Source organism: Aulostomus chinensis, chromosome 7 (genome assembly GCF_037954235.1).
Source record: "Aulostomus chinensis isolate RoL2024-O1b breed Wild chromosome 7, RoL_Achi_v1.0, whole genome shotgun sequence".
Taxonomy (NCBI): domain Eukaryota; kingdom Metazoa; phylum Chordata; class Actinopteri; order Syngnathiformes; family Aulostomidae; genus Aulostomus; species Aulostomus chinensis.
This window is the reverse complement of record NC_141326.1, coordinates 23,067,969-23,091,784: the sequence shown is the minus strand read 5'-3', so window position 1 is coordinate 23,091,784 and position 23,816 is coordinate 23,067,969. Positions and strand designations below refer to the sequence as shown.

Below are 23,816 nucleotides of genomic sequence, written 5' to 3'. Positions count from 1 at the left end.
GTTTATTTTTTACTTGGATATTGAGAGAGACAGAGAGAGAATAAATTGAGGCCACAAGATCTTTGTTGTTCCCTAAATGTAGTTATTTCTGAGGTCATGAGATAGATCTTGTTAGACTAACAACAAATTGCTGGGACCAAGTTAAATCTTATGGCCTCAAAATAACTACATTGAGGGAAGAAGTTAAATCTAGTGGCCAAAATATATTAGGGGAGCAAGTTACATTTTATAGACCTAAAAGTTTGTGGGAACAGGTTATATCTCATGGCTCCAAATTAATTAAATTGAGGAAGTGAGATTTATATTATCCATCAAAATAGTTACATTTTATGGCCTCATATGTGTGTGTATATATATATATATATATATATATATATATATATATATACACACACACACACATACATACATATATATACATACACACATATATATATATACATACACACACACACACACACAAAACAGAAAACAACCTCCATGGTGACTGCTGATCGGGACCTCAATCAGAATAATAATAGCTTTTAAAGGAGTTTTTTATTGGCCAAGAAAATGGAAACAAAGCATATCAATAATATCTAAGACATTTGGTAAAACAAAGCCACATCTGTAAATCTGGTAGTGAGAAATCCTCCACTCCCAACTCCAACGTGACTCAGCAATAAATGTTCACGCTGGAAACCGACCGACGGGAGGTTGTTGCGAGCCTTCCCCCTTGAAGTCGATACCACGGCGGTCACTTAGCCAGTCAGCTCACTGTATTCGCACTTAAATGGCGCTTTTCATGAATATATTGTTACTTTCCACAGCCTGCGGTCCAGTGCGTCGTCATCTCTCCCGTGATCTCGCAGTACTGAGCTGCTCCTGAACGGACGCAGCAAAACTACGGAAGCAGACGCTGCTTTCTGCGCATGTCAGGTGAAGATTTCGGGGATGGGTCTATCGATGGAATCAAGATGGCGACTCTGGCAAAAGCGCCAATATATTTACTGAAGTAGATGACCAAAATTAACCGCGAAAGCGGGTTTTCTCAAGCCCCTCGGGGGTTTCGTGAAACATGAAGACCGGGAGCATGTTTTGGAAGAGGGATTGACCGGGATTAACCGTAACTAAGTCAGCGAGATGTGCGAGAGCTATGCCCGCTCGCTGCTGCGTGTTTCGGTGGCGCAGATCTGCCAGGCGCTGGGCTGGGATGCAGTTCAGCTCACTGCGTGTGATCTGCTGTCCGATGTGCTGCATCGGTATATCCAGCAGTTGGCCAGGGTGTGCCATCGGTACTCTGAGCTGTGTAAGTGCCTCATTTATTCATGGGATCACATTTTTAGCTGGTATGTTTGAAGTAGACGATCACGTTGTTGTTGGCTGTTTCTGCAAGTAGCGCCCCCTATCTAAGGTTGATGTGTCAAAAAGTCCACTCTTACAGTAGAGAGATCGCTGCCTTCCCAAAACACTCCAAATATACAGCTACTGTTGTGGCTGCGATACTTTACAACTTTGGAAAACACTCTAGTTAGGTGTGTGTATACTAGTTATCTGTAACTTACCAGCTGATTTACTTTATCAGTCAGAAACCTGTTGAGCATTAACCTTCAATGTCAATATTAGCAACAGTATCTCTTGTTAGGTCCAGTTCAATGTATGTTATATTTTGTTGTGTGCTATCGGTCACTAAGACTGTAGTTTAGTGAACAAGCATGCAGAATGTTTGCTGAGTTTATATATAAAGGCTTGTTTTGTTTGTACATTTCAGATGGAAGAACAGATCCAGTCCTGGATGATGTCAGCCAAGCCTTCAGACTGTTGGGAGTGAGTCTGGGGGAACTGGAGGACTATGTCAACAACTTGGAACCAGTGGCCTTCAATCATCAAACGCCGCTCTTTCCTGTCAGCAAAAACAACCTCCTGCAGTTTCCCCAGCCTGGTGCCCGAGATACAGAGGAGAGGAAGGATTACATTCCAGATTATATGCCACCTCTGGTATCTTTACAAGAAGGTCAGTTTAATATTTTCATGCCTACGTAGTTTTTCATGGGCTGAGAGAGTATTTGTACTGTAAGGGATGTACCCAAATCAGGCACAAGGTCACGATTTGTGAGATAAATTAGCTTCGCCTAATTATTCGTTGCTTTTTTTCATGCTGACCATCTGGAAAACAGAAAATCAACTGTCATGAGTTTGATTTGTGATTTTTAACCATATCAGTATAATTAAGTGCAGTCATGAGAGGATTTAATTTTGTGTATTTTAAATGAATAAACAGCGAGCACACATGAGGCATGATTTGAGCTGCTGACATAAAATGTCGCGCCATTGATGGTATGGATTTTTCAGAATAGTGAGTCAGGAAGCCAACATGTATTTCTGTTTAATTCAAGTACTTATAGCCTTTTGAAAGTATTTTTACTTTGAACACTAGTAAAAATATTAAACAAATAATTAAAAAAAAAAATAGTTAAGTCATTTAAGATGGGAAATCTTTTTAGATGCAATTCTTTTCTGTTGGCCGGAAAAAATTAAAATAAATTCACTGCATTGTCTACTTTGAAATATACTGTGTTCAGTACGGCCGGATATGTTATTTGGCTGCTTTATTTATCTTAAAACATACAGCAAATCTGTATTTTTCATGTGGAATTTAGTAAAAAAAACAAAACAATTTCTCTTATTTTAATGTACATTGAATTTGAATATTCAATCGTTACAGGGCTACGTGAGGTATACCTAGCAAACTGAAATGGTCTGAGAAAAACGCTAAGATTTGTTTGAAAAAATAGTCCAACATTTTGTTAATGGTGTAAATACAATTTTAGAGGTGTCTCTCAAGATTAAACATTCATATTGAACAGGATCAGAATCTGCACTCTTGAAAATGACCATGAAAATGAATCAAAACAGTTCTCAGATGTGTTTGGATGCCTGTGTATGTGTTAGAACTGAGCATCATGGAAATGAAGTGGAACCAGTGCTCATCTAATTTCCTGTGTCTGTTTTCTTTTCTAGAAGAGGAGGAAGAGGAGGTCCTCCCTGACATGGGCACCTCTGCCGAAGCTATGCAGGTGGCACTGGAAGAGGACGCAGACGAAATTGATGACGATGAGACTGTCAATGATGAGAACCACCCTCTGAAGAGACCGCTGGACAGTCCTGATGCAGCTATGGGCATGATGCCTACTTCAAAGAGACCACGCTTGTACCCTGGCCTCAGCCCGGAATGGGGTGTTGAGCCCAGAGAACCCCTTACCTCCCTCAATCCTCAGCGTGTTCCTCCAGGCATGCTGCCCTCTCACGATAGCCTTGCCCCACTGTCACCTGAAACACCTTCATTAGCTCTGCCTTCCTTCAGACCTCAGCCTTTAGTACCAAAATACTCTGATCAAAAGGCCCTGACCACACCAGGACGAAAGCCTAAAGTCTCTTCCCCTGGTCGACAAAGGACTAAGTCCCCTAAAGGGGTCCTTCCTGCTGCAGTGGGTGGTAGTCCCATCCATTCTCCTAAACCATCTAAGGAAAGGAAGAAATCCCCAGGCAGAACCAAGAGTCCTAAAAGCCCTAAGAGTCCCAAGATGGTTTCAGCCAAAGTGTCTCAGCCGCAGAGCAAGACTGACGGAGTGCATAAGCTCCCTCTGTCTGCACTGAGTGAGAGGATGGGGAAAGAGAACATCCACATGCGTCAGAATATAGAGGACAGGGAGTTGGCCGAGGGCCCCTTCCTCAAACTAGAGCCTGATAATACAGCCATTGATGACTCCATCGATGCTGTGATCGCCAGAGCGTGCGCTGAGCGGGAGCCAGATCCTTTTGCTTTCTCCTCAGGCTCTGATTCTGATAGCAATGGATTCTCCAGCCCCAGAAGACTGACCATTATGGAGCCATCGACACCCAAAGCCCCTATTTTGGGTAACATCTCTGTAAAAGACACTTCAACGCCTCTTCACCTACAGCTACACCCAGGTCTAGGAAATTGGACTATGGACGACTCAATCAATGAGGTCATCAGAAAGGTAAACCAGGGCGGCCCGTCAGCTCAGCCACCAAATCATGAAGATTACGTGTCATCGGGATCAGCCTCACCACCGACTCCTGAACCTCTTCTAAGGGTTTTTGAGGAGAAAAACAAGTTGTCATCAATGGATGTCAAGAAAAAGCTGAAAAAGGACCTCAAAACCAAACTTAAGAAAAAGGAGAAAGACAAGCCAAAAGACAAAGAGCGAGAGAAAGACAAAGGCAAGCTGAAAGAGAAGAATAAGGACAAGAACAGGGATAAGAGCAAGGAGTTTTCCAAGGATGGCAAGATGCCCTGGAAGGAGTTTGGATTGAAGGATGATGAGCTGTTCGGTCAGCGAGATTTCCCTCAGCCTGAGGGCTCCATTAAGATAAAATCCAGAGATGGAGACGGTCCTAAAAAGGAGAAGGAGAAACACAAAGACAAAAAGAAGGATAAGGAAAAGAGTAAGAAGGACAAAGATAAGAAGGACAAGGGCAAAGACAGGAGCAAAGACGAGAGGCAAAAGCAATCTGCTCTTGCCCCCTTTGCTCTGAGTGAAGTCCCCGCTCTGTTCAGCCCGTCCTCCTGCCTGCGCTTGCCCTCCATGCTTCCTCCTCTGGCCCCAATTCTCCAGGATAAGGACGTGAAGAACAAAGAGAAGGACAAGAAGAAAGACAAGAAGGAGAAGAAGAAAAAGAAAGACAAGGAGAAGGATAAGGAGCGAGAGAAGGCCAAAGAAAAGGAACGGGAGAAGGAGGAGAAGAGGAAAGAAAAAGAAAGGGAAAAAGAAAAACGAGAAAAGGAGAAGGAAAAGGAAAAAGAGAGAATACGATTGGAGAAGGTTTTTTTTTTTTTTTCTTGACTATTCTCATTAAGTATTTGCGTTTGTCTGCCACTGACTGAACCGTGTCCTCTGTGTTTGTCCAGGTGAAGGTGGAGACTCCTGCAGCTCTACCTTCTCCAGTCATCCCCAGACTGACGCTTCGAGTTGGAGCTGGCCAGGACAAAATGTACATGTTGCCTATTCTCCTGCTGCCCTGCTAACATTCCTCCCAACACCTTTCTTCATGTTACCTGAAACTGGTGTTTTGCTGGTGTTAGTCTGGCCTGGTGTATTGTCTGCACTCACTCTTATATGGTGAAGTGAGACTTTCAAAATATTACTGTCTAGTTGTAGTCTATTTGGTTGTAATAGAAAATGGTTCTGTGTTGGAAAATATATATATTGTTTTGGTGTCGGGACAGAAACTTGGATGTGATGCATCATTTTCTTTCAACTCTGTCTCCAGCGTTATCAGCAAGGTGGTTCCAAACTCGGAACCCAAAACGCCAGCACTGAAGTCCCCCGTTACCAAGTCGACACCTGGGAATCGTCCTCGGACGCCCCCGCCGCTTCCAATTCTCTCCCCTGTCGCACCTACTCTGCCACCGCCTCCTGCCCCACTTCCACCAGCTCCTGCCCCGTCATCGCTGCTCTCTTCAGCCCCGATGCTCTCTCCCGCCGCTTCCCTCAAAACGCCAGTTCGCAGTGTAGTAACAGAAACTGTCAGTACTTACGTGGTGAGTGCGCTCTCTGGTAACAACAGCACTACTGCCACAAGCGTCACTTCTCAGGTTTACATCACGCACCTCATCATCTGTATGTTCTCTAGATTCGAGATGAATGGGGAAACCAGATCTGGATCTGTCCCGGATGCAACAAACCCGATGATGGCAGTCCCATGATCGGATGTGATGACTGTGATGATTGGTATCATTGGTAAGAGTTTTTCTTTCCAGTATGTTTTGTATTTATAGAAACACACCCAGTAACTGAGAGTAGTTAACAACATGATATGTGTGTGTGCGAGTTGTGTTGTTAGTTTGGGGGAATCTGAGCCACCCTATGAGGGTTGTTTTTATTCCATCCTAACTGACTGTACCACCATTCGTTCATCATTGTTTGATCATTTTACTCAAAGATTACTAGCCTACAGCAGCAACCGGTGCCGATGACATCACTGCGCTGAATCTGATTTGTATTGCATCAGTAATAAGCAAAATTACAACATGATTAGCATAATATTATGTTTGTTTATAAACAGACCAACTGGCTCCAACGTCTGTCTGACAGCTTGTGCAAAATGTAGTCAAGCCAGCAACATGAAGATTGGTGTTCAGTAGTCGTGTGTGTTGGAGTGGGGGGGTGATGTGGAAATGGGTTTGTTTACCAGGAGGTTCACGTGTTCTGTAAGTGACAGTGACATGAGAAATTGTAGTATTGGTGTCAAACAAACATAAAATTACACCAATATGGCAGCATTTTGAATTTGAAACTGTAGTTGGGCTGAAAAAAAGCTTCCTTATTGGGACTCTTTCACTCTCCTCTGCTTCTTCTTCGGTGGTTCTTCTCCAGCAAACCAGCTCAGATGGTCATGTCTGCACTGACACTCATGGGGTGTTTCACAGTCACAAGGCTCCCACCCTTGTTTGGAGGGATCCCTGCAGGACCCTCTTGAAACTTGGAGAACACATATTTGGAACGTTCTAGCAAATTGGCTGGTGTCTCTGTCAGTTGCACTGTCATACTCGCAAGTATTGTAGTGGATTTACTTGATTACTTAGCTGTAGATGCACTTGTACTTCTATCCCGTAACATTTACAAGGGAGGACATGTGCTGTCTACTCAGAGGGTGTGTTATAGCGCATGATTCATTTTTTAATGTTTTTTATATAATAAGTGTCTGAGGTTAAGTAAACCGTCGTATCACTCAAGGACAGACGTTCAGTACTTCATCCAACTCAAGTCAATACATGAGGCCAACTTGGGTGTTGATTTCATCGATACTTATTGATTTTTTTTTCTTCTGAAGGATGACATGATTAAGTATAAAGATCCCAGATGCAGTACTCCTTGAATGTACATTACAAAAATGAACCTGTACTTTTCCTTCAGCCAGACAAAGGTGGCAGCAAAACAAATCTATATTTTATATTTTCTAGTAATGAGTAATGTATTTTCTCATAGAAATTCGGGTGACATCAGATTCCTCACCAAATGAGCCTAAATGACACCCGTCTCTAGACACTTTAACCCACCCAAAATACTCCCTCATCAGGCTGCTGGCTGGAATGTTGATTATGAATCACTTCACTCTCATGCTGTTATGTGGTGTTGCCTCTTTCTCTTACGTTAGCAGAAGATTGTGGATGATTTCTGCGGGGCGGGGGGGGGGGGGGGGGGGGGGAGGGTGATATACGCCTCCTCCAGTTAGGGCCTTTGGAGGATCCCTGTGGTTGTGAAACCTTTTTACTTCCTCTCTGGAGTGGCTGCTTGATCAAGTGTGACACCTAGAGGTTAAATTTGGTATATCAACCTCTTCTCTTTCACATTAATATCAAATCTGTTGAGAAATTTGGGATTTGACAGTAACCCAAACCATGTTGCGTTGTTTTTAGTGGAGCTCAGAGCAGATGATAATTTATTATTACAAAAATCCCACAACACGTAGAGACAGAAAATTGCATTACAATAAGTTGATCATGTTCATACAAAACTTAGATCAAGCTTTGGATTTTTGACATGCAAAGCAGTTGTTTTAGTTTTTAGGTTGTTGTTTTTTTGCTCCACGTTACACTCAGTGTATAGAACCGACCCGCACACACCTCTGTAGCTCTGGAGGTCCATTCATTGGGCTCCTTTGTGGGCTACCTCACAGTACAGTACAGGACAGATGGGCTGAAATTACTTTTTTAAAAAATATTTGTAAAGGTGCATATAAAAAACCGACCTCAAGCTAACTAAATGAATGTTGAATGAGTTGACGAGAGACATTTGGGACAGGACAGATACAAAAAAACAAGTTGCTACGACATCATTTTGCCATGTTCAGCTAAATAACGCAGGGTCGCATGACAAAAAATGAGAAGTTGAATTCGGCTCAACTTTTGCTGCTTACCTACAAAGTGCTGGATCAGCCAAATAAGTGTGAGCGCTTCAGGTGGCTAAGAAAGCGTATCTGCTGTTTACCTTGCAGTCGCCATGACAAAAGATAAAGTAGTCGCCACCTTTTCACTATTTAAAGTTATAAAATCCTTTCTGAGTATTAGAAACCATTGTGCAGTGTTGTGACACCAGGAAAACCTTCAAGAAGATTCATTTGTTGGTCCAACTGGATTCCCTCGGTCATGTTTAACTACCCCACTGCTACCTGAAACCACAAGCCCCCACTTGCACTGTTATTTTTAATCTGAGCCCTCACTAATCCCATCAGCACTCAGTAGAAACCTGATCTGCTGGCTAAAGTCTGACAGCCAAGAATTAAAGTTCTGCATTTTTTTTAAGACAGAAACTTAATTTGACAGTAGGAAACTGGAGGGAATCCAAAAATAACTGAAGGTCTTCATTAACCTGAATTGTTCCTTTATCATCTCTGCTCAGGCCTTGTGTTGGGATCCATACGGCCCCGCCCGAGGACCAGCAGTGGTTTTGTGTTAAATGTTCCAGCAAGAAGAAGGACAAAAAACACAAGAAACGGAAACACAAACTGCATTGAGACTATGCAAAAAAGCACATTTTTTGGGACATTTTTCAACTTGAAGCCATCATTGAACACTTGTGGCACTGCTGTAAAATTTAAAAAAAAAAAAATGTGGCTGATACCAACTTCTGATGTTTTTTAACGATGTCAGCCACGATGCATTGTGTCGGTGAGGAAAACGGGCTTTAAGCAGCACATACCCAGCCTCTGTTCCAGTTCTGCTTTTTCACCACAAGCTTCTCTTGCTGTGTTGGATGTCTCATCGCAGGAGATCATGGAAAAGAAAAGAAAAGAAAAAAAAAACAGAGAACAAACATCCGTCGTCTTCTGTTCTGTTTCCTTCATGTTGCCACAAAAGGAACCATCTTCACATCAACGCTGTGCCCCATTTTTCTGCAGTATCATTAAAATGACATGTATATAGTGATGATGGCATCCGGTGTGTATAAACATGTAAATAGCAAACCAAGTGCATTTTGTTCTTAGGTTTCTGACTTGTTCAATTCATTTTCAAATATTGGTTTTTAACTCAAAATTATTTTCTGTAATTTCTGTACATTTTTTTAAATTTAAAATTTGTATTGTATCCCCCCCCCCCATAGGGATTTGCCCCAGGAGATATACTGTAGCTGTGCTGTAATGTAATTCATTTCGCTGAAAATTTCAATATTAAAGATGAACAGTCTGTGTGCTCACAGACCTGACGATGTAAATCTCATTACCATCATGATTGTATGCCCACCTCTGTGCATCCTTATACTTTTCTCCTCAGCTCTCATTTACCTTCTTTTGTTTCCCCCCTAGTAGCTGTTTGTTTGCATTTGCTTTACAAAAATAGAAATTATTTTAACAAACCAAGTTTCAAATTTTGACTTTGTTCTTATTTCAGAGTTTGATCTGCTGCTGCTGATTTGGGAGTGCTTCGCCTCCGTTAGTCATACGCTGAATTGCACAGTGAAGGCTGCCCGACAGATTCCGCGTAGATTTTTATTGAGCTGCTTTCTAAATACGTCTCCTCCCATTTGCAGCATAGTGCTTGCTTGTCCCTGAATGACCACACAGTGTCATTCTTCTTACACCGCTGTTATAGCATGCTGCTACGCCCCATTACGATCGAAAGGAACTAAACAGGTGTTCCTCGGTTGATGTAAGTGGAATCTTTCTCCAGCAGACCTGAGTGCCGCTATAGCTGCAGCTATAAAAGCTCCAACCTGTAGATGACGGGACAGTAAATCACGTTTACAGCCTGCCAGAAGCCAGGAAGACTTGGATTTCCATGGGGTAGAACACACCGGAGCATAGTAAAACATGCAACCCCAACTCACCAGTGGAATATAATTTTTATAGTGCAGGTTTTGCATGTCTGAACTTTTTCTGTTCGCTCAAGTAGAAATTTATCTTGCTCAGCAGCGATTTGGAGTCCTGAACGGTTCATCACCCTTCACTGTGTGTCGATATTTATTTCCCTGGACAAATACAGCTATTGTGGCATGTAATATTCATGACTGATGTGGTCTCTCCACAAAAGGTCTCATAACTTTGTTTAAATCACATTTTTATTACATGTACTCCTGCCTTGGCATAAAATACAGAATCTGTGACAATGCGGAACAACAACAACAACAAAAAAAGGCACAAGTTTGACACTTGGACACAAGATGTCTCCACTTTCAGTGTTGGTGAGCGTCATATTTGTGTCAGCAGCAAACTGACTGCTTGTTCCATTTTATTCCAAAGCTTGTAAGTCAGATTTCGGTTTATAAACTTGCCACCTTCAGCAGTTGAAAGTGGAAACGGACATCTTATGGTCAATCCTGCATCACCGCACTTTGAAGCTCAAACATCCAAGAGAAATAATACAAACTCGAAATTTCCATGTTGATACATCTCCAATGCTTGAATGTCCTTCTGGACAAGCCGTATCTGTGAGAGAGCTGAAGAAGAAACCTGAGAGAAGCTTTTGGTGGGTTTTATACATTTTGTCAACCAATTCTTGCTCTATGTCAGCTTTTTGATGATCTTGAGGAGGAGGCAACTGTGATAAGACATTTCTGAAATTCTAATTGAATGTGTGCATTATTTGTTTACATCCCCAATCCACAGAAAAGGAATTTTCAGGAATAAAATGTTTCATAAATCAGGCAACAAACAATATGTGTCCAAACCACTCTGTTGCAAAAACTGGGACTATTACAGGAGAGAAAAGGAAAAGTACATCATTTTTTCTTAGAGGAACAAAAATATCATTCTAGCAATGGCATAAAGAGTATATTCACATATCTATAAACAAATGAGAATATAATATGTGTGCATATATTAAATACAAGCTATTATAGTCATCCTAGTATTTACCTTATGGTTTTTAGTCTGTATTTATGTAGCACAGGTGGACTGAGGCCAAACCAGATGCCAAATAGAAGGCTACTAAGTTCCAACCCCATGCTTCCTTTGGGTGTGTGACTTTTTGTTTGTTTGTTTGGGTTTTTTTTTTTTACGTCTTAGATTATTGGTTTTTTTATTAACTTTTTAATCTGCCCTCCCCCCCTAGAATCCAGCTCTTTTTTATAGTTTCTTTCTCTTTCATTTTGTACTTTTTCTTCTTCCGTGCTCTTTAAAAAAAAAAAAGCACACAAAGCATATTGAAATATTCAAAACATTCCTATTGAAAACAATTCTGAGTATACAAACGTGAATAAAATATTCATCAACTCTCCTGAAGTTATTTCAACAATGCTTGTTTATATGAGCAGAGAGCTCACGGCCCTGGAGGACCGATGGCGACCAACCAGGAGACCTTGGACTCATCAACTTGAGACAAAGTGACACTAACAATTTTGCTTTCAGTTACAAAAAAGAAAGAAGGATTTGGTTATGATGTTTTGTTTATTTTTGTTAATTTTAGGTCAGTTTAAACAGGACTGTGCAAATGATGGTCATCCTGCCACAAAGCGAGACGAAAAAATAAACACCCAAATGTGTATTTTGGATGTTTTTGTTTCCATTAGTCAGACAGAAATCTCAAATTTGATTATTTCGCAACCCACCGACGGAGTGTGACCTCACTTCAACTTTGCATCAGCCCATCTTTCAGTCTCACTGCTCCTTGAATGGAAATCTTCTGCGTGTCTTCCGATGAAACTGAGTGAAAGAGGAAGCGGAAAAACTGATGTGAGACCAAAGAAAAGGAGAAGTCCAGTGACTTGTGTTCATGTAAAATAAGTTGGTATTTAAATGGGGTAAAAAATAATCTATGAGGTGCAACCACTCGTGTAGGAGCTCAAAGAAAGAGGAGTTGACATTATTATGGGGTAAAAACGCTTCTGCGATCCATGATTGACTCAGTTTAAGAACAAGATTGTTGGGGAAAAGCCCATGCTTCTACTGCTGTATAATGAGAGCAGTGACCTCTATTGAGCGATGTCTAAATTGCTCTGCTCAGGGTTGTGGACTCACTCACAGTGCCTCTTAATCACATGTTCCAGTGTCAGGTCATGTACACTCAAATCTTGTTGCAAGTATCTGTTGGATCGTGCACTTCACTGGTCGGTACTGTGGCATAAAGAAGGGTCACACCGCTGCCTTGTAGACTAGATATAATATTGCTAATAATGTTTTGTTTCTTTTTTTTTTCTTTTTTTTTTTGCTGCTTATTTAAGTAAATATTCTTCAAATGAGGACTGGTGTTAAAACAAGCTTCACGGCGCGGTGAGCCGGAACAGTTTCACTGTTAACCCACCAAAACAGAATATTTTTTGTTCAATGTGTCCCGAGGGAGACAAACGGTAGAAAGGGAAAGCTGATGGTTGCTTTCACTCATCACGAGGCCACATGAGGAGATGGAAACTTGTTATTTTACTCATTACATGACAGGTGTGAGCGCTTGGCTTTCCACTCGCATCCGACTGACGACTATGAACAGCGAGGCATCTTCGTCGTGTATAGCTACAGCTTTTAGAGGTTAATCAAATTACAAACGCATTTATCATATCGCTCGTGTGCCATTTTGTGTTGTATTATTTTACATCGGTCTCTATGGGATGCAGCACTGCACAGACTCTCACCACGCTGTGCATTTAAAGTGGGCTAACATGCTAGTAGATCAGAGCAGGAAGAAAGACAGGCCGCTACATGGCGCCTGTGGCACTGACAGTCATACTAAGCAGCAGCACATCATAAAGAAGTGGATTTCAGCATCGCCGTTTTAAAATATTAATGTCAGCAGACAGAGTGTGGTTGAAATGAGGAGGATTTTGTGTGATGATCAGAAGATGAGGAGCCTTGTTTCCTGCTGGTCTGCTCACGCGTGATACCAGCACACGGTAACATGACCCTGTTTCTGATGACGCTCTTATTGGACGGAGCACCTGTGGGAGGAATAAATATCTTTCCTCCTGGGTTTTTGTGAAGAATATTGCCCCAAATGACTTTCAAGAATTTAATCTGATGATATGATGACAGAGAATATAAGCATATTCATCCATTTGTTGCCTTTCTTCTACTCCTAATGACCACAGTCAGACAATTTATATCCATTGCAAATCAGAGACACTGCATGGACAAAGCTTGATGTCTCTTGAAGTTGTCGTGCCTTTCTAAGATGCTCTGAATCTTGCTATCTGTTAATGATCTGGATCTTCATTATTTTTTTAAATGTAATGGGAAGGAATCATTTGCTTTGCTCTCAGATAGCTTCATTGGCTATGAGAAAAAAAATTGACTTGAAAGTACGACTAATTGTCTATAAATCCCTGAACAGCTTCAACCAAAACTACTTATCTGATCTCCTGGACCAGAATGAACTGCTCAGATTGGCCGGCTCAGAACTATTGATGGTTCCCAGCGTTGAACTAAAACTGGCAAAGCTGATTTCAGCCACTAAAAGCCAGTAGACCTGAGATGAGAAACAGACAGAATATCAGTGAATTTCTGGCCTAAATATGGTCCACATCTGGTCTCTTAAGTTCTCTTATGACCCACATTTGACCTTGAATGACAGTGTTGTCTAAGTGTGAGTGTAGGTGCATAACTCAGCTGCAGATCCATATTATATATCTGACTCAAGCCATTTATTTTAGCTGCGTTTGGCCCACCGAGGACACATCATTGATGTGACTGAGCCATATGTGCTAAAGAATGTCCCAAATTAGGCCCAAATGCGGCTGCAATCTGGGATGGTTAAACATTTTTTTAGTCTTACTGAGAGATTCAGATCAAAATGTTGCTAATTATTCTTAAATTCCTGATCCAAACCACCTCTCTGATCTCCTGGATCAGTCCTGGCAGGCTCAGGTCTATTGGTAGTTTCCAGCATTAAAACTAAAACTTGAGAAGCTGTTTTTAGCCACAATGCTACTCAGCTTTCGAGAAAAATGACAGAAGACCTGAAACTTGAAAGATAGGAGTGAAAGTTCAGCTCAAATGCATTTTCAGTTCAGTTCTTTTATGGTCCCCATTCGGCCTTGAATGACACTGCTGACGAGGTGTCACAACTCAGCCACAGGTTCGCCTTTCATAGCTCATATCTGAATCAAGTCGTTATATTTGGGCCCAACAAAAATCCTCAATGCCATAAGAGAGCCGTAACTTCCAAACACACATCCAAGATCGGGTCCAAATGTGCCTCTCTGGGATGGCTGAGCATTTTAAAATCCAAATTCAAGAGTTAGGTTTGTACTGAAAGGTGGCACGGTGGTGCAGTGGTTAGCACCATTGCCTCGCAGCAAGAAGGTTACGGGTTTGATTCCCTGCTCGGTCAGGATCTTTTTGTGTGGGTCTGCTTGTTCTACCTGTGCCTGCGTGGCTTCTCTCCAGGTACTCCAGCTTCCTCCCACAGTCCAAAGACATGCAAATGGGGACTAGGTTAATTGATACTCATACGTGAGTGTGAATGGTTGTCTGTCTATATGTGTTGGCAATGGATTAGTGACCCGTCCAGGAGGAACCCCACCTCTCGCCCGAAGTTCTGCTAGAATAGGCTCCAGCCCCCCCGCAGCCCTTAACAGGATAAGTAGAAGACAATGGATGGATGTTTCTTACTGTCCAGAAAAGTATTTTTTCCATGTTTTGATTGTGTGCCTATGTTTTAATTGTTTTAGCTGTTGCCTTTGATTGGCTAACTGGTTACTTGATTCTATTCTAAATGCTTGTGCTTGTTTTGAGTGAGTTTACTTTGAGTCATTCTGGGCCGGATGAGGTGTTATATTAATACATTTCCTTTCTTTGTGGTATACAGCCAGACAGGTGTGTCGCTCAGTCACAGACAGTTAAATGAACTTTCATGTACTGTTGGTATTTTGGTCTACCATTGATAGACTGCAGTCTGGAACAGTGATTAACACGTCCTGGAGTGGACAACACAGTTATAAATTCTTTTTATAACATGCTGACAGTATTGGCTCATAATTAACAGGTTATCTTTATCTCCCGATAATGGAAAGCTCTTGATCAGTCATCCACTGATTTCTATTCGTCAACTTGGAGGACTGTGCCATCGGGGGAGAGCGCTGCGTGTTAGAATGTTTACCTCCGGTGTGTACATGTGTTGGTGCTGAGGATGACGAATTCAGTTATGACTGACATGAGTGTCCTGGGAAGGCTGCGCTGCACACAACGACCTGATAAGCCCATTTGGAGGAGAGTTCCTCACTTCGGCCTGTATTCAGAGCAGTTCAATGATTCAAATTCATGCGAACGTGCAAAGAAGCAGATCTTTTGGGAACTGTGTCAAGGTTTACTCTAATTTTCCCCAATCGGACAGTGGAATTAAATCGTCCATGTCCAATTTCCTGAAGTTTTCATAATATGGGTGACAATTAGTACAAGAGTGCTACTGTGGGCACAGCTTTAGAGCCTGCAAACTGGGTTGCCGCAGGCAGCACAATGCATTAGCGCACGATGAGCTGTCAGAGAGGATTATTTCAGCCACGCCAGTGAGCGAAGGGGGTGGGTGACGCTCTGCTGCACTAAACCGAGGAGAAAGAGTGGGCGGGAGACAGAGAAAGGGAGAGAAACACATAAGAGGACAGAGGGAAAGAGAAGAAAGTGTCCATTACACCGGGTGGATTTTTCCAGAGCACCGATGTTGGAGCACTCTTCTGAGCTGGCCCTGGTGCAGAGTTTGTATGCCAACAGCATGCGCTGTCCCCCCTCTGCAGCCGGGATCTCTGTCAGGAATGAGGACCTGCCTCTGAGGTACGTTGGGTTTGGCCCCCTCATTCAAATCTGGGCTAGCCTTTGTGGAGCAGTCCGTATTTGGACTGCCTCTTTGTCTGGGCTGGATATTGTCATTGGGTGTTTTGTTTCCAGTTGAGGCGTTCTCCCATGCTGTGACTGTGGGCAGGGTGTTTTCAGGTGTCCTTATGTTTTGCTTTCTTTGAAGAACCAATTTAAATCTAATAAATTTCACCATTTACAGTACATGAATCCTATCTTCACATGACGAACATTCATAATCAGCAAAATAGAAGCATTTTATTTGCTTTTCTCCAATTCAAAGTTGCACAAAGACCCAGATTATTGCATGGACCATAAAAAAAGAGATGCATGAATCAGTGATGCAGGTGACTGTCTATGAATCACTGAGGAAGACAGATCTGTGTGATATTTACTGAAACCAGCCAGGCCCAGCTATACACCCTCAGTCAAAACCAACAAAAATATCTATATGAAGACATAGGAACATTTACATCCACCGTGAAAGAACTGGAGTCCGCTGAGGTGGTGTTATCATGTGTGCTTTCTGCATCTTTACACAGTAGATTTCCTCTCAAATCCACGATAAGATGAAGTTCCCTCTCTCCATTTTGAGAGCCCTTTAGTTGGTCGCCATTCTGCAAATGCATTCATGAAAGGCAGAGCTAAGAAAAAGTCTGCCTTCAAGTTCAAGGCGACGTGCTCAGAAAGATGTGATCTGGCTCATTCGGGCTTAAAACTGGCCTATTTTTAATCTTTTTCGTAACCATGGTACAGTTTGTCACGAAAAGGGTGAAAATCTGAATATGCAGGAGACACGCATGGGCAAAAAAAAAAAAAAAACCCAAAACAAAAAAACATTTGATGTAAACAACAAAAGCATGGTACGTGTCGAGGATTATGATAGGATTACAGTTGTAATAATCTGAGATTAAGAAGAGAAGGCTAGTATTAGAAGGTGCCAGCAAGCAGGCATTGGCCTCTAGAAGACACTCCAACAAACATCTCTCAGAAAAGACAAAAAAAAACCCACCAACTAATTTGGTGCAATAGCATTGTGTACTGTACAGGGAACTGCACTGTATACTGAACATACCCAGGAGGGGAACAGGAACAGCTCTTTACACGAATCATACTCCTTTTATGACATATCTATTCAATAAGTTCCCCTGGGATCTTATTGAGTCAAAGAAAAAAATGTGGATGCTGCAGATGCGATGACATTATTGTATTTTTCCTCCATTTTAATGAAACCCGATTCTCCAGAGAGTTTTAGTCTACCTTTTTATAGCATCCCCTTAAGCTTAATGGTAATGCATGATACAAAGTGGGCTCGTCTGCATGTATGGGAAAATAGGTCGCATATCACATTATGCATACAAACCTGTTTTAGGCACTGTTTAATGGAGCACATTCAGCACTGGTGCCAGGTTGCCTTGAAATTGCTTTGGATACAAGGATTAAGTCAGATGTTATAAATGGGATGTTTCTTAACACTTGCTATGAATAATGTATCTGGATTGTGCAGCTGCTGGGGCAAAACTGAATGGTTTGGTAATTAGGCTAGCCCCCCTGCCTCTCTGCCACGACAAGCAGTACTTGACAACAGCCCTCCTTTCTTACCCCCAAGTGTAGGGGCCTCGCCCTGAAAGTCCAGCACAACAAAAGGAGTAGGCTCCCCCACTCCCCCAGGGGAAACAACAGTCCAGCACAAAGGGAAACACGACCTATGACCCTCACAAGAGAAACTGCATTTTAATCATCTCACTTTTGATGGGAGGAGATTTATGAACTTATCTAAAAATGCTACCTTATTGTATTAATCTCGACGACATGATATAATCAGGAATATTTAATCCACCAAGAATGATAATTCTAGTTATAAAGTCAAGTTATATAAAGGCTGGATGGGTTCTGATTTCTAAAAATTCTTTTTAAAAAAAGCTTCAGGACGTCAGCCATTCTCACACCCCAGCAGATTAAACATCAAACTGTAAACAAACCTTGAAAGTCCGTATGGAGCACCGCATGCAAGTCCCTGTTTAGGCACATTTTGGAGGTATAAGCGCTGTGCGGCAGCATGGTTATCAGACTTTTGTTGACGAGGCCACGCCTCTGGTTTGCTGCAGCTCGCTGTGCAGTGTGACAGCCGCTTGCATGATTTTATTCAGTCGGTGGCGAGAGAGAGAGAAAGAGAGAGAGAAATTGGGAGAGGAGGAATAAGGCGGATACCGGTGCCCTCTTCTTGCAGTTTTGAAGAAGACGCCCCCTCCCTGCCTGCACCTGTTCTGCTTCGTCTTCTCGCCGTCTCGTAGGAGTTTCGCTTCTTGCGAGTGTGCGGACGTCCTCGCTCATTGTTAAGATAAGACGTTGTTTTGAGTATGACTTCGGCGTACAACCTGGATTTCCTTCCTCTGGCTGAAAGTCGGTTAATGGCTTCAAGCGACACACTGTAAGTAGTAGCTTATCGTTCTGTGTTACCTTATCACCCCCTTTCTGGCGTTAACTGCATATCTTTCGTTTGTGGAGGTGAAGCAAATAGTTGGAGGCGAGTTGGGAGTTTACGAGCTAACGCTAGCTTAACTGGGAAGTGAGATGCTAACGTTGCTAATCAAACAAACAGTGGCGGTCCGTTCGCATGAAGTTGAAATAGTTTCTCTCTCTCTTGGAGGACGCATAGTGTAACAAAGGGGAGATTAGGTGTCGATTTATTAAATTAGTTAAAGCTTACGCCATTCGCGCTTGCACATAATATTCCGAAGTGACTGAAAGTCAACGCAAATTGCTAGCGATGGTATCGCGTTGGAGGCGCGCTACAATAGTCAAGTGACATGTGCTTCCGGACATCACACGTTTCGGTGTCAGTGGCGGAAAACTGCATCGATTGGCATTTAAACAACAGCAGCAGCAGCAGCACTGGCACAAAAAAAGCGACAAAATCAGCTGGTTAGGTAAAACTGATCAAGTTGACGCCGACGTGTGCTCGACCGAAACGGTAGGTGTGAATACAGCCTCTCCTACACCGTTTAAAGGGAAGTACCTCGGGTAATATTGAATTGGCATGTTAAGTCGACGCAAAGTTTGCTAGTAATGTTGCTAGTTGCCGACGTGACGTATGTTATGTGTTGATAAAAGCTCAAAAGCACAAGTGACCCTTGTTCACATTATCAGCCTGCCTGGCTCACTCCCAGTCTCCCCCCCCCCCCCCCCCCCGGTCTGTCTGCAAGCAACGGAGCTAGCGAGTTAGCTAACATCGACAGCAGCAGTCCGTAGGCAGTGCTGTCCCCGTCCATGTTGAATGTTGAGAGCCTAACGGCAGAAACACGTGGTTTGCCACATTACTGTGCCATTAATGGAAATCTTGTGACTGGGGCATGTAAACAAGAGTGAAAAGACATTCACAAAGTACACGGATCCACGTTACACCCCACGTCCTTTTGACTTATGGTCAAAATTTAAAGTATTCACACTTTAAGGATGCGAAATGGGCCTTGTCATTTCAACTCATAGTCTTGCTGTGTAGGAAAAGTCGGTGTTAGTTTTGTTATGAAATGTTATGGATATGTTCAGTTTTGATGGCTTCTAAAGCCCCCTCGTTTGAAATGAGACAATAGTCGTTGAATTTATAACCATTTTGACGGCTGGTTCATTATTTTAAATTGTATTTTAAGGGGCAAAACCTCTTAGAAAAAGATTTCTGCTTTCATTTTTTTGGTATGTGACAGTAAATGCCCTTGACAGGAAACTCATTTTAGAGTCATAGCCTCATGTTTCCTCATTTGGTGACAGATTTTAAATATGAATCTTTATAATCATCCATTTTAATTTTGGGAAAGCTCAATGGTCATTTTTGTTTTATTGACTTAAAAACCGATTCATTTCGGTAAGATGCTCGATGGCTTTCTGTGATTATTTATCATAAACTGCTGAAATCCAGTGGAATTGATTTGATTTTGCATGTCTTGAAGAATGTTTAACATTAGATTCTCATCTAAGGGACTTGGAGAGGATCCTGCACTTGCTGTATTAGATTGACTTATCCCTCTTGATTGTTGACAGGGAGAGTGACTGTCAGGGCTTAAGTGTGATCTTTTGGCAGTCAAACCCACAGTGTTACGATCTAAATGGCATCAGAGCGATCCCTTTTGTTGCGGTTGGGGCGTTCTTGATCAGCGCCAGGTATAGGATCTCTGAACTAAGTTTGGACTCTTCTGGCCAGTTGTTCTGGTCTTTCCAGTAACTGAGAACGTGGTCTTGGTTGGTGACTGTCTTTCATGCAGCCAGATGTTGAACACCAACAATGGGAGGCCCCACATCTGGCCCGTCACCTGTTTCTTTTCTCTGGCTGCTAGCGCATATCAATATTTTAAAGACTGATTGTTCAGGGCCAACATGCACAGCCTTGGAACACTCATAATCATTGTCCCCTATCTCCCATGTGGTATGACACGATCGAAGGTTGTGCAAATGCTATTGCAAGAATTGCAAACAAAAGATATAGTGGGACAGAGTTACATAAGACCATATGCGCCCACAGTGCCCATGAAATTGTCAGGACCATGTGGCTGTTGAGTCATTAATAGGGACTGCACTGAAGTCACGGTGAAGCAAGCAGCAAAATAAATGTCTTCAGTCAGCATAATGTTTTTAGATAATGGGCCTTTCAGGTCAGGGAACTTGTGACTTGAAAGTCAGTGCCTGCAGTCCATGTGAAGAGGAATCAGCTGTTCTGTTGAAAAACCTCTTGTTGAGTTGACAAGCTAAGAGTAGCAATAATGGATTAGATTTAGGGAGTGTGACAACGAGCGAGTCTCCCTCAGGATTGATGGCTTTATGGAGCGTTTGGTAACCCTTTGTGCACAATTTTCTAGATGTATCTTAATCACTCACGATTTACTAAAGACTACACTATATACTATATAGTGCTACCTTTTTTTATTTTAGTGTCTGAGCAAGTGTAAAATACATGCAAAATGCCAGCTGTGGAAATTGCTGCTCCAATCTGTATTCCATGTTTTTGCGAGCTTTAGTTTCTATGTGTGAGGATGTGATTGTGGACACAGCCATGGAGAGATTTGTGGTTTTCCTACGCATGAACTGAAAGCAAAAAAAAAAAAAAAAAGACTTATGTATCAATTATAAATGTGCTGTTGCCTTTCACGGGTTAGGATAATGGATGATTGACCATATGAGTTTAGCAGGCACACACTTCCAAAGTAATCAGGTGTAATTGCTGCTTTTCGACGGCTGTTTGTGTCTTAAATTGAGATGGACTGGAAAGGTGACTGGCTGTTCTGGCAAGCTTCACCAGAGGATTTAAATTCATGCTTCATCTGACACTCGCAGGGTGTGAACAGAGTTTATTTGGTTTGATATTTAACCAATGGTTCACACTAGCTTTACCTTTAAGAGCATCATCTATAAGTTAACGGGACACTTGGTGTGATTATAGAGGTAATGGGGTGGGACTTGTCATCAGATGCCTGCCGTCTGTTGACATGCGGACTGTTCAGAGGCTGATTTAACATCTGTCTTTATCAGGCGAAATAGTACAGTGAAATCAGGCCATACTGAGCTGAATTAGAGTTGGTGCCACGATAAAACTATACAAATAGCTCCCAATCAAAATCACAATGTGCTGATTATGGTAAATTGTATACTGTTCCCCCATTTCTAGGAGAGAGTGACGTCCATCCTTGGCTATTTTTTTTTTTTTTTCTAACCTTGGCTTAGAATGACTTAATCAAGAGTACTTTAGAAACCTCTGAATTCTCATGTTTATATTTTATTTTATTTTATTTTTAAGGTCACAAAATTTTACAAGTAAGCTGTAACTTTAATCCTGTTGGGATATTTTTGTTCACAGATTGTGAAACCTTACTCAAATTGTCCAAAAAAAAAAAACTTGCTTCTTCTATTGTGTTAATGGAGAAAATAGTTGGTACTAGAGAAGACCTTTGTTCTAACTGCTGACAGCTGTCAGAAATCTTACCAAGACATTACAAACGTTCTCCATTTTGTTGAACCAGTGTTTACAGGCATTGGTTTCCTAAATGGGAAGAGAAAAAAAAGAAACAAGTCATTATTTTTTGAAGGAATTATTAGCAAACAGCTGTTTCACTTGACTGATTTTCCTGTTTTTTCAGAAGCAGCACGTGTCCATGTCAAATTTGACTTTTCTTTTTTAAACCCAATAAAGCGTGACAGCAGTGCGTTGCTGGTTGCCACAACAGCCTGGGGCCAACGAGCGAGTTTTAGTCTTAGTCAAAACAGGAAGAGACACAGCATTATTTGTCACATTGCCCTAACAGGGCTTGCTTGATCAATATTTTAATCAAAGCAACATTGTGATGATTTAATTGATGCTGCAAGTTCCAATTAATATATTTAAATAGGAGAGATGGCCCAAGTTGTTTCCAAGGATCATCATCAGAGGCAATCCAGGCAGATTTCAGAGGATTAGTATCTGCTAAAATAGAGTTGTTCTACAGCGATCATTTCTTCCTTGTACTTGATTTTTGTATTGTCCTCTTCCACCCTCTAGAATTGCCGCACTGCTCCTCTTTACAACAGCCCACGTAGCAACACTTTTCTCGTATTTGTATGAATATGAAATATTATTTAGGCACAGCGTTGGCTGTGGCTCTGTATTCTGACTTCCTGGATTGCAAAACGTGCAGATTGGCCAACTTCGTTTCTTAGCAGAGAGAAGAGGTGTATAAAACATTCAGCCAGCAACTCCGACTGGGTCTGATTCTCGAGTTCATTTTTAAGTCACGTCATATCTCAAGATTTGGTCATTTAAAAAAAAAATTCTCATTAAGATACTTAATTTTGATAATTGAGGTCCATATTGTGGTGTTTTTGGGGTGAAGATGGGCAAATATTAAATACTATTTTCAATTCCTTGAGATGTTTAAGTAAAGCTGCGTGGTGGTGTCAGTCTCTTCCACACAGTGAGGTATCCGTACTAAGTACCAGCTGATACTAAGTTCAGGTATTGGGATCGGGACTGGAAAAGTCAGATCGGTGTATCCTGATGCCTGTCAAATCAACATTACATATCTATCACTGTTATGAAAATACGAGGTGGCATTGGGAATTCACAAATGATCCAAATTTGATTGAAATTGCAATTTGGCCTTTTCAAACCGCACAAAAGGTATTTGTCAAACGGTCTTTAAGTGCCATTTTAAATTGAATATTGTGGCTGAGATATCCTTCTTATGCAGTATTATTCAAACAAATGAAAACATTTTGTTTATGGATCTGCACAAAATCACACCCTTATTAATTTAATGTTGGGTTTTTTTTCCAATGAAAATGGGAATAACAATGCAGTAGTCTAATATCGCAAATCACACAGCCATCGCAAAATCAGTTGAATAGTTGCAAATGGTTTCAAAATTATGCAGCTGAACTCGGCATGAGCTGATTGTGAAAATCTGCCAATACCAACGTTCAAAACTACATTTTACTCTGTAGCTAAAGCTACATTGCACATTTTTGAAACACCTTTTATTATAACCTTGAACAGATGCACATCAGCCAAGGCGATCTATGAATATCATCCTGTTTTCTGATTAGCTGATTGCAGTCAACAAGGCAAATATTGGATGACTTCAATATGGAGCGCCCCTTAATAAAGGTACTGGATCAGACATCATCATATACTAAATTTGTAGGGGCAGGGGTTTAAGTCCAGACACACTTACACGTTACATCCCCAATTTGATAGCGACCAATTGTAGAAATACAAATACAGTAAACATACAAGTTACTGAAAATATCAAGGAGCAACAGGGTTGCTCCCTATGAGCATCGGTGACACAACGCTATGATATCATGTGCCATGTGTTGTTGCTGTGACTGCTCGGTTTTAGGATGAGTAACATCCAAACACACACTGCTGAGCATTCAAAATAATGTGCATTACTAGGCAAATTGGCTGGCTTTCTATTATGGGCACAGCAAAGGTGTTGCTGGCATACTTCGCCGGTCAGAGCTCACCAACAGGACAGACACGTGGTCCAGATAAATCATCTGTTTTTATGGGTGGTGCAGCAGTAAGCATGCAACTGTCAAGACTCAGGCTCCGAGTGACTCGTCAGCTGCTGAAG

The 23,816-nt window shown here is 41.8% G+C and overlaps 2 protein-coding genes across 6 annotated transcripts in view; both read left to right on the top strand.

The window, feature by feature from the left end:
* Positions 1–898: 898 nt before the first annotated feature.
* taf3 (TAF3 RNA polymerase II, TATA box binding protein (TBP)-associated facto) lies at positions 899–10,760 on the top strand. The gene is made up of 7 exons (XM_086209379.1): positions 899–1,288; positions 1,751–1,993; positions 3,001–4,826; positions 4,913–4,995; positions 5,275–5,545; positions 5,638–5,744; positions 8,406–10,760. The coding sequence occupies exons 1-7, from the start codon at positions 1,123–1,125 to the stop codon at positions 8,518–8,520; spliced, it is 2,811 nt and encodes a 936-aa protein (XP_086065505.1). The 5' UTR covers positions 899–1,122; the 3' UTR covers positions 8,521–10,760.
* Positions 10,761–15,446: 4,686 nt separating this feature from the next.
* The window catches only part of LOC147259127 (CUGBP Elav-like family member 2), a 30,622-nt gene continuing 22,252 nt past the window's right edge, over positions 15,447–23,816 (top strand). For 3 of the 5 annotated variants that reach the window (XR_015117166.1, XM_086209381.1, XM_086209380.1), the window contains exon 1: positions 15,447–15,696. Coding sequence is in view for 3 of the 5 variants with exons in the window: in XM_086209381.1 (XP_086065507.1) it covers positions 15,584–15,696 (113 nt within the window). In the remaining 2 variants the exon portion in view is untranslated. Of the gene's footprint in view, positions 15,697–17,839; positions 18,149–18,397; positions 18,692–23,816 lie in introns of those variants that run through there. The other 2 variants (XM_086209383.1, XM_086209384.1) reach the window with 2 other exon arrangements.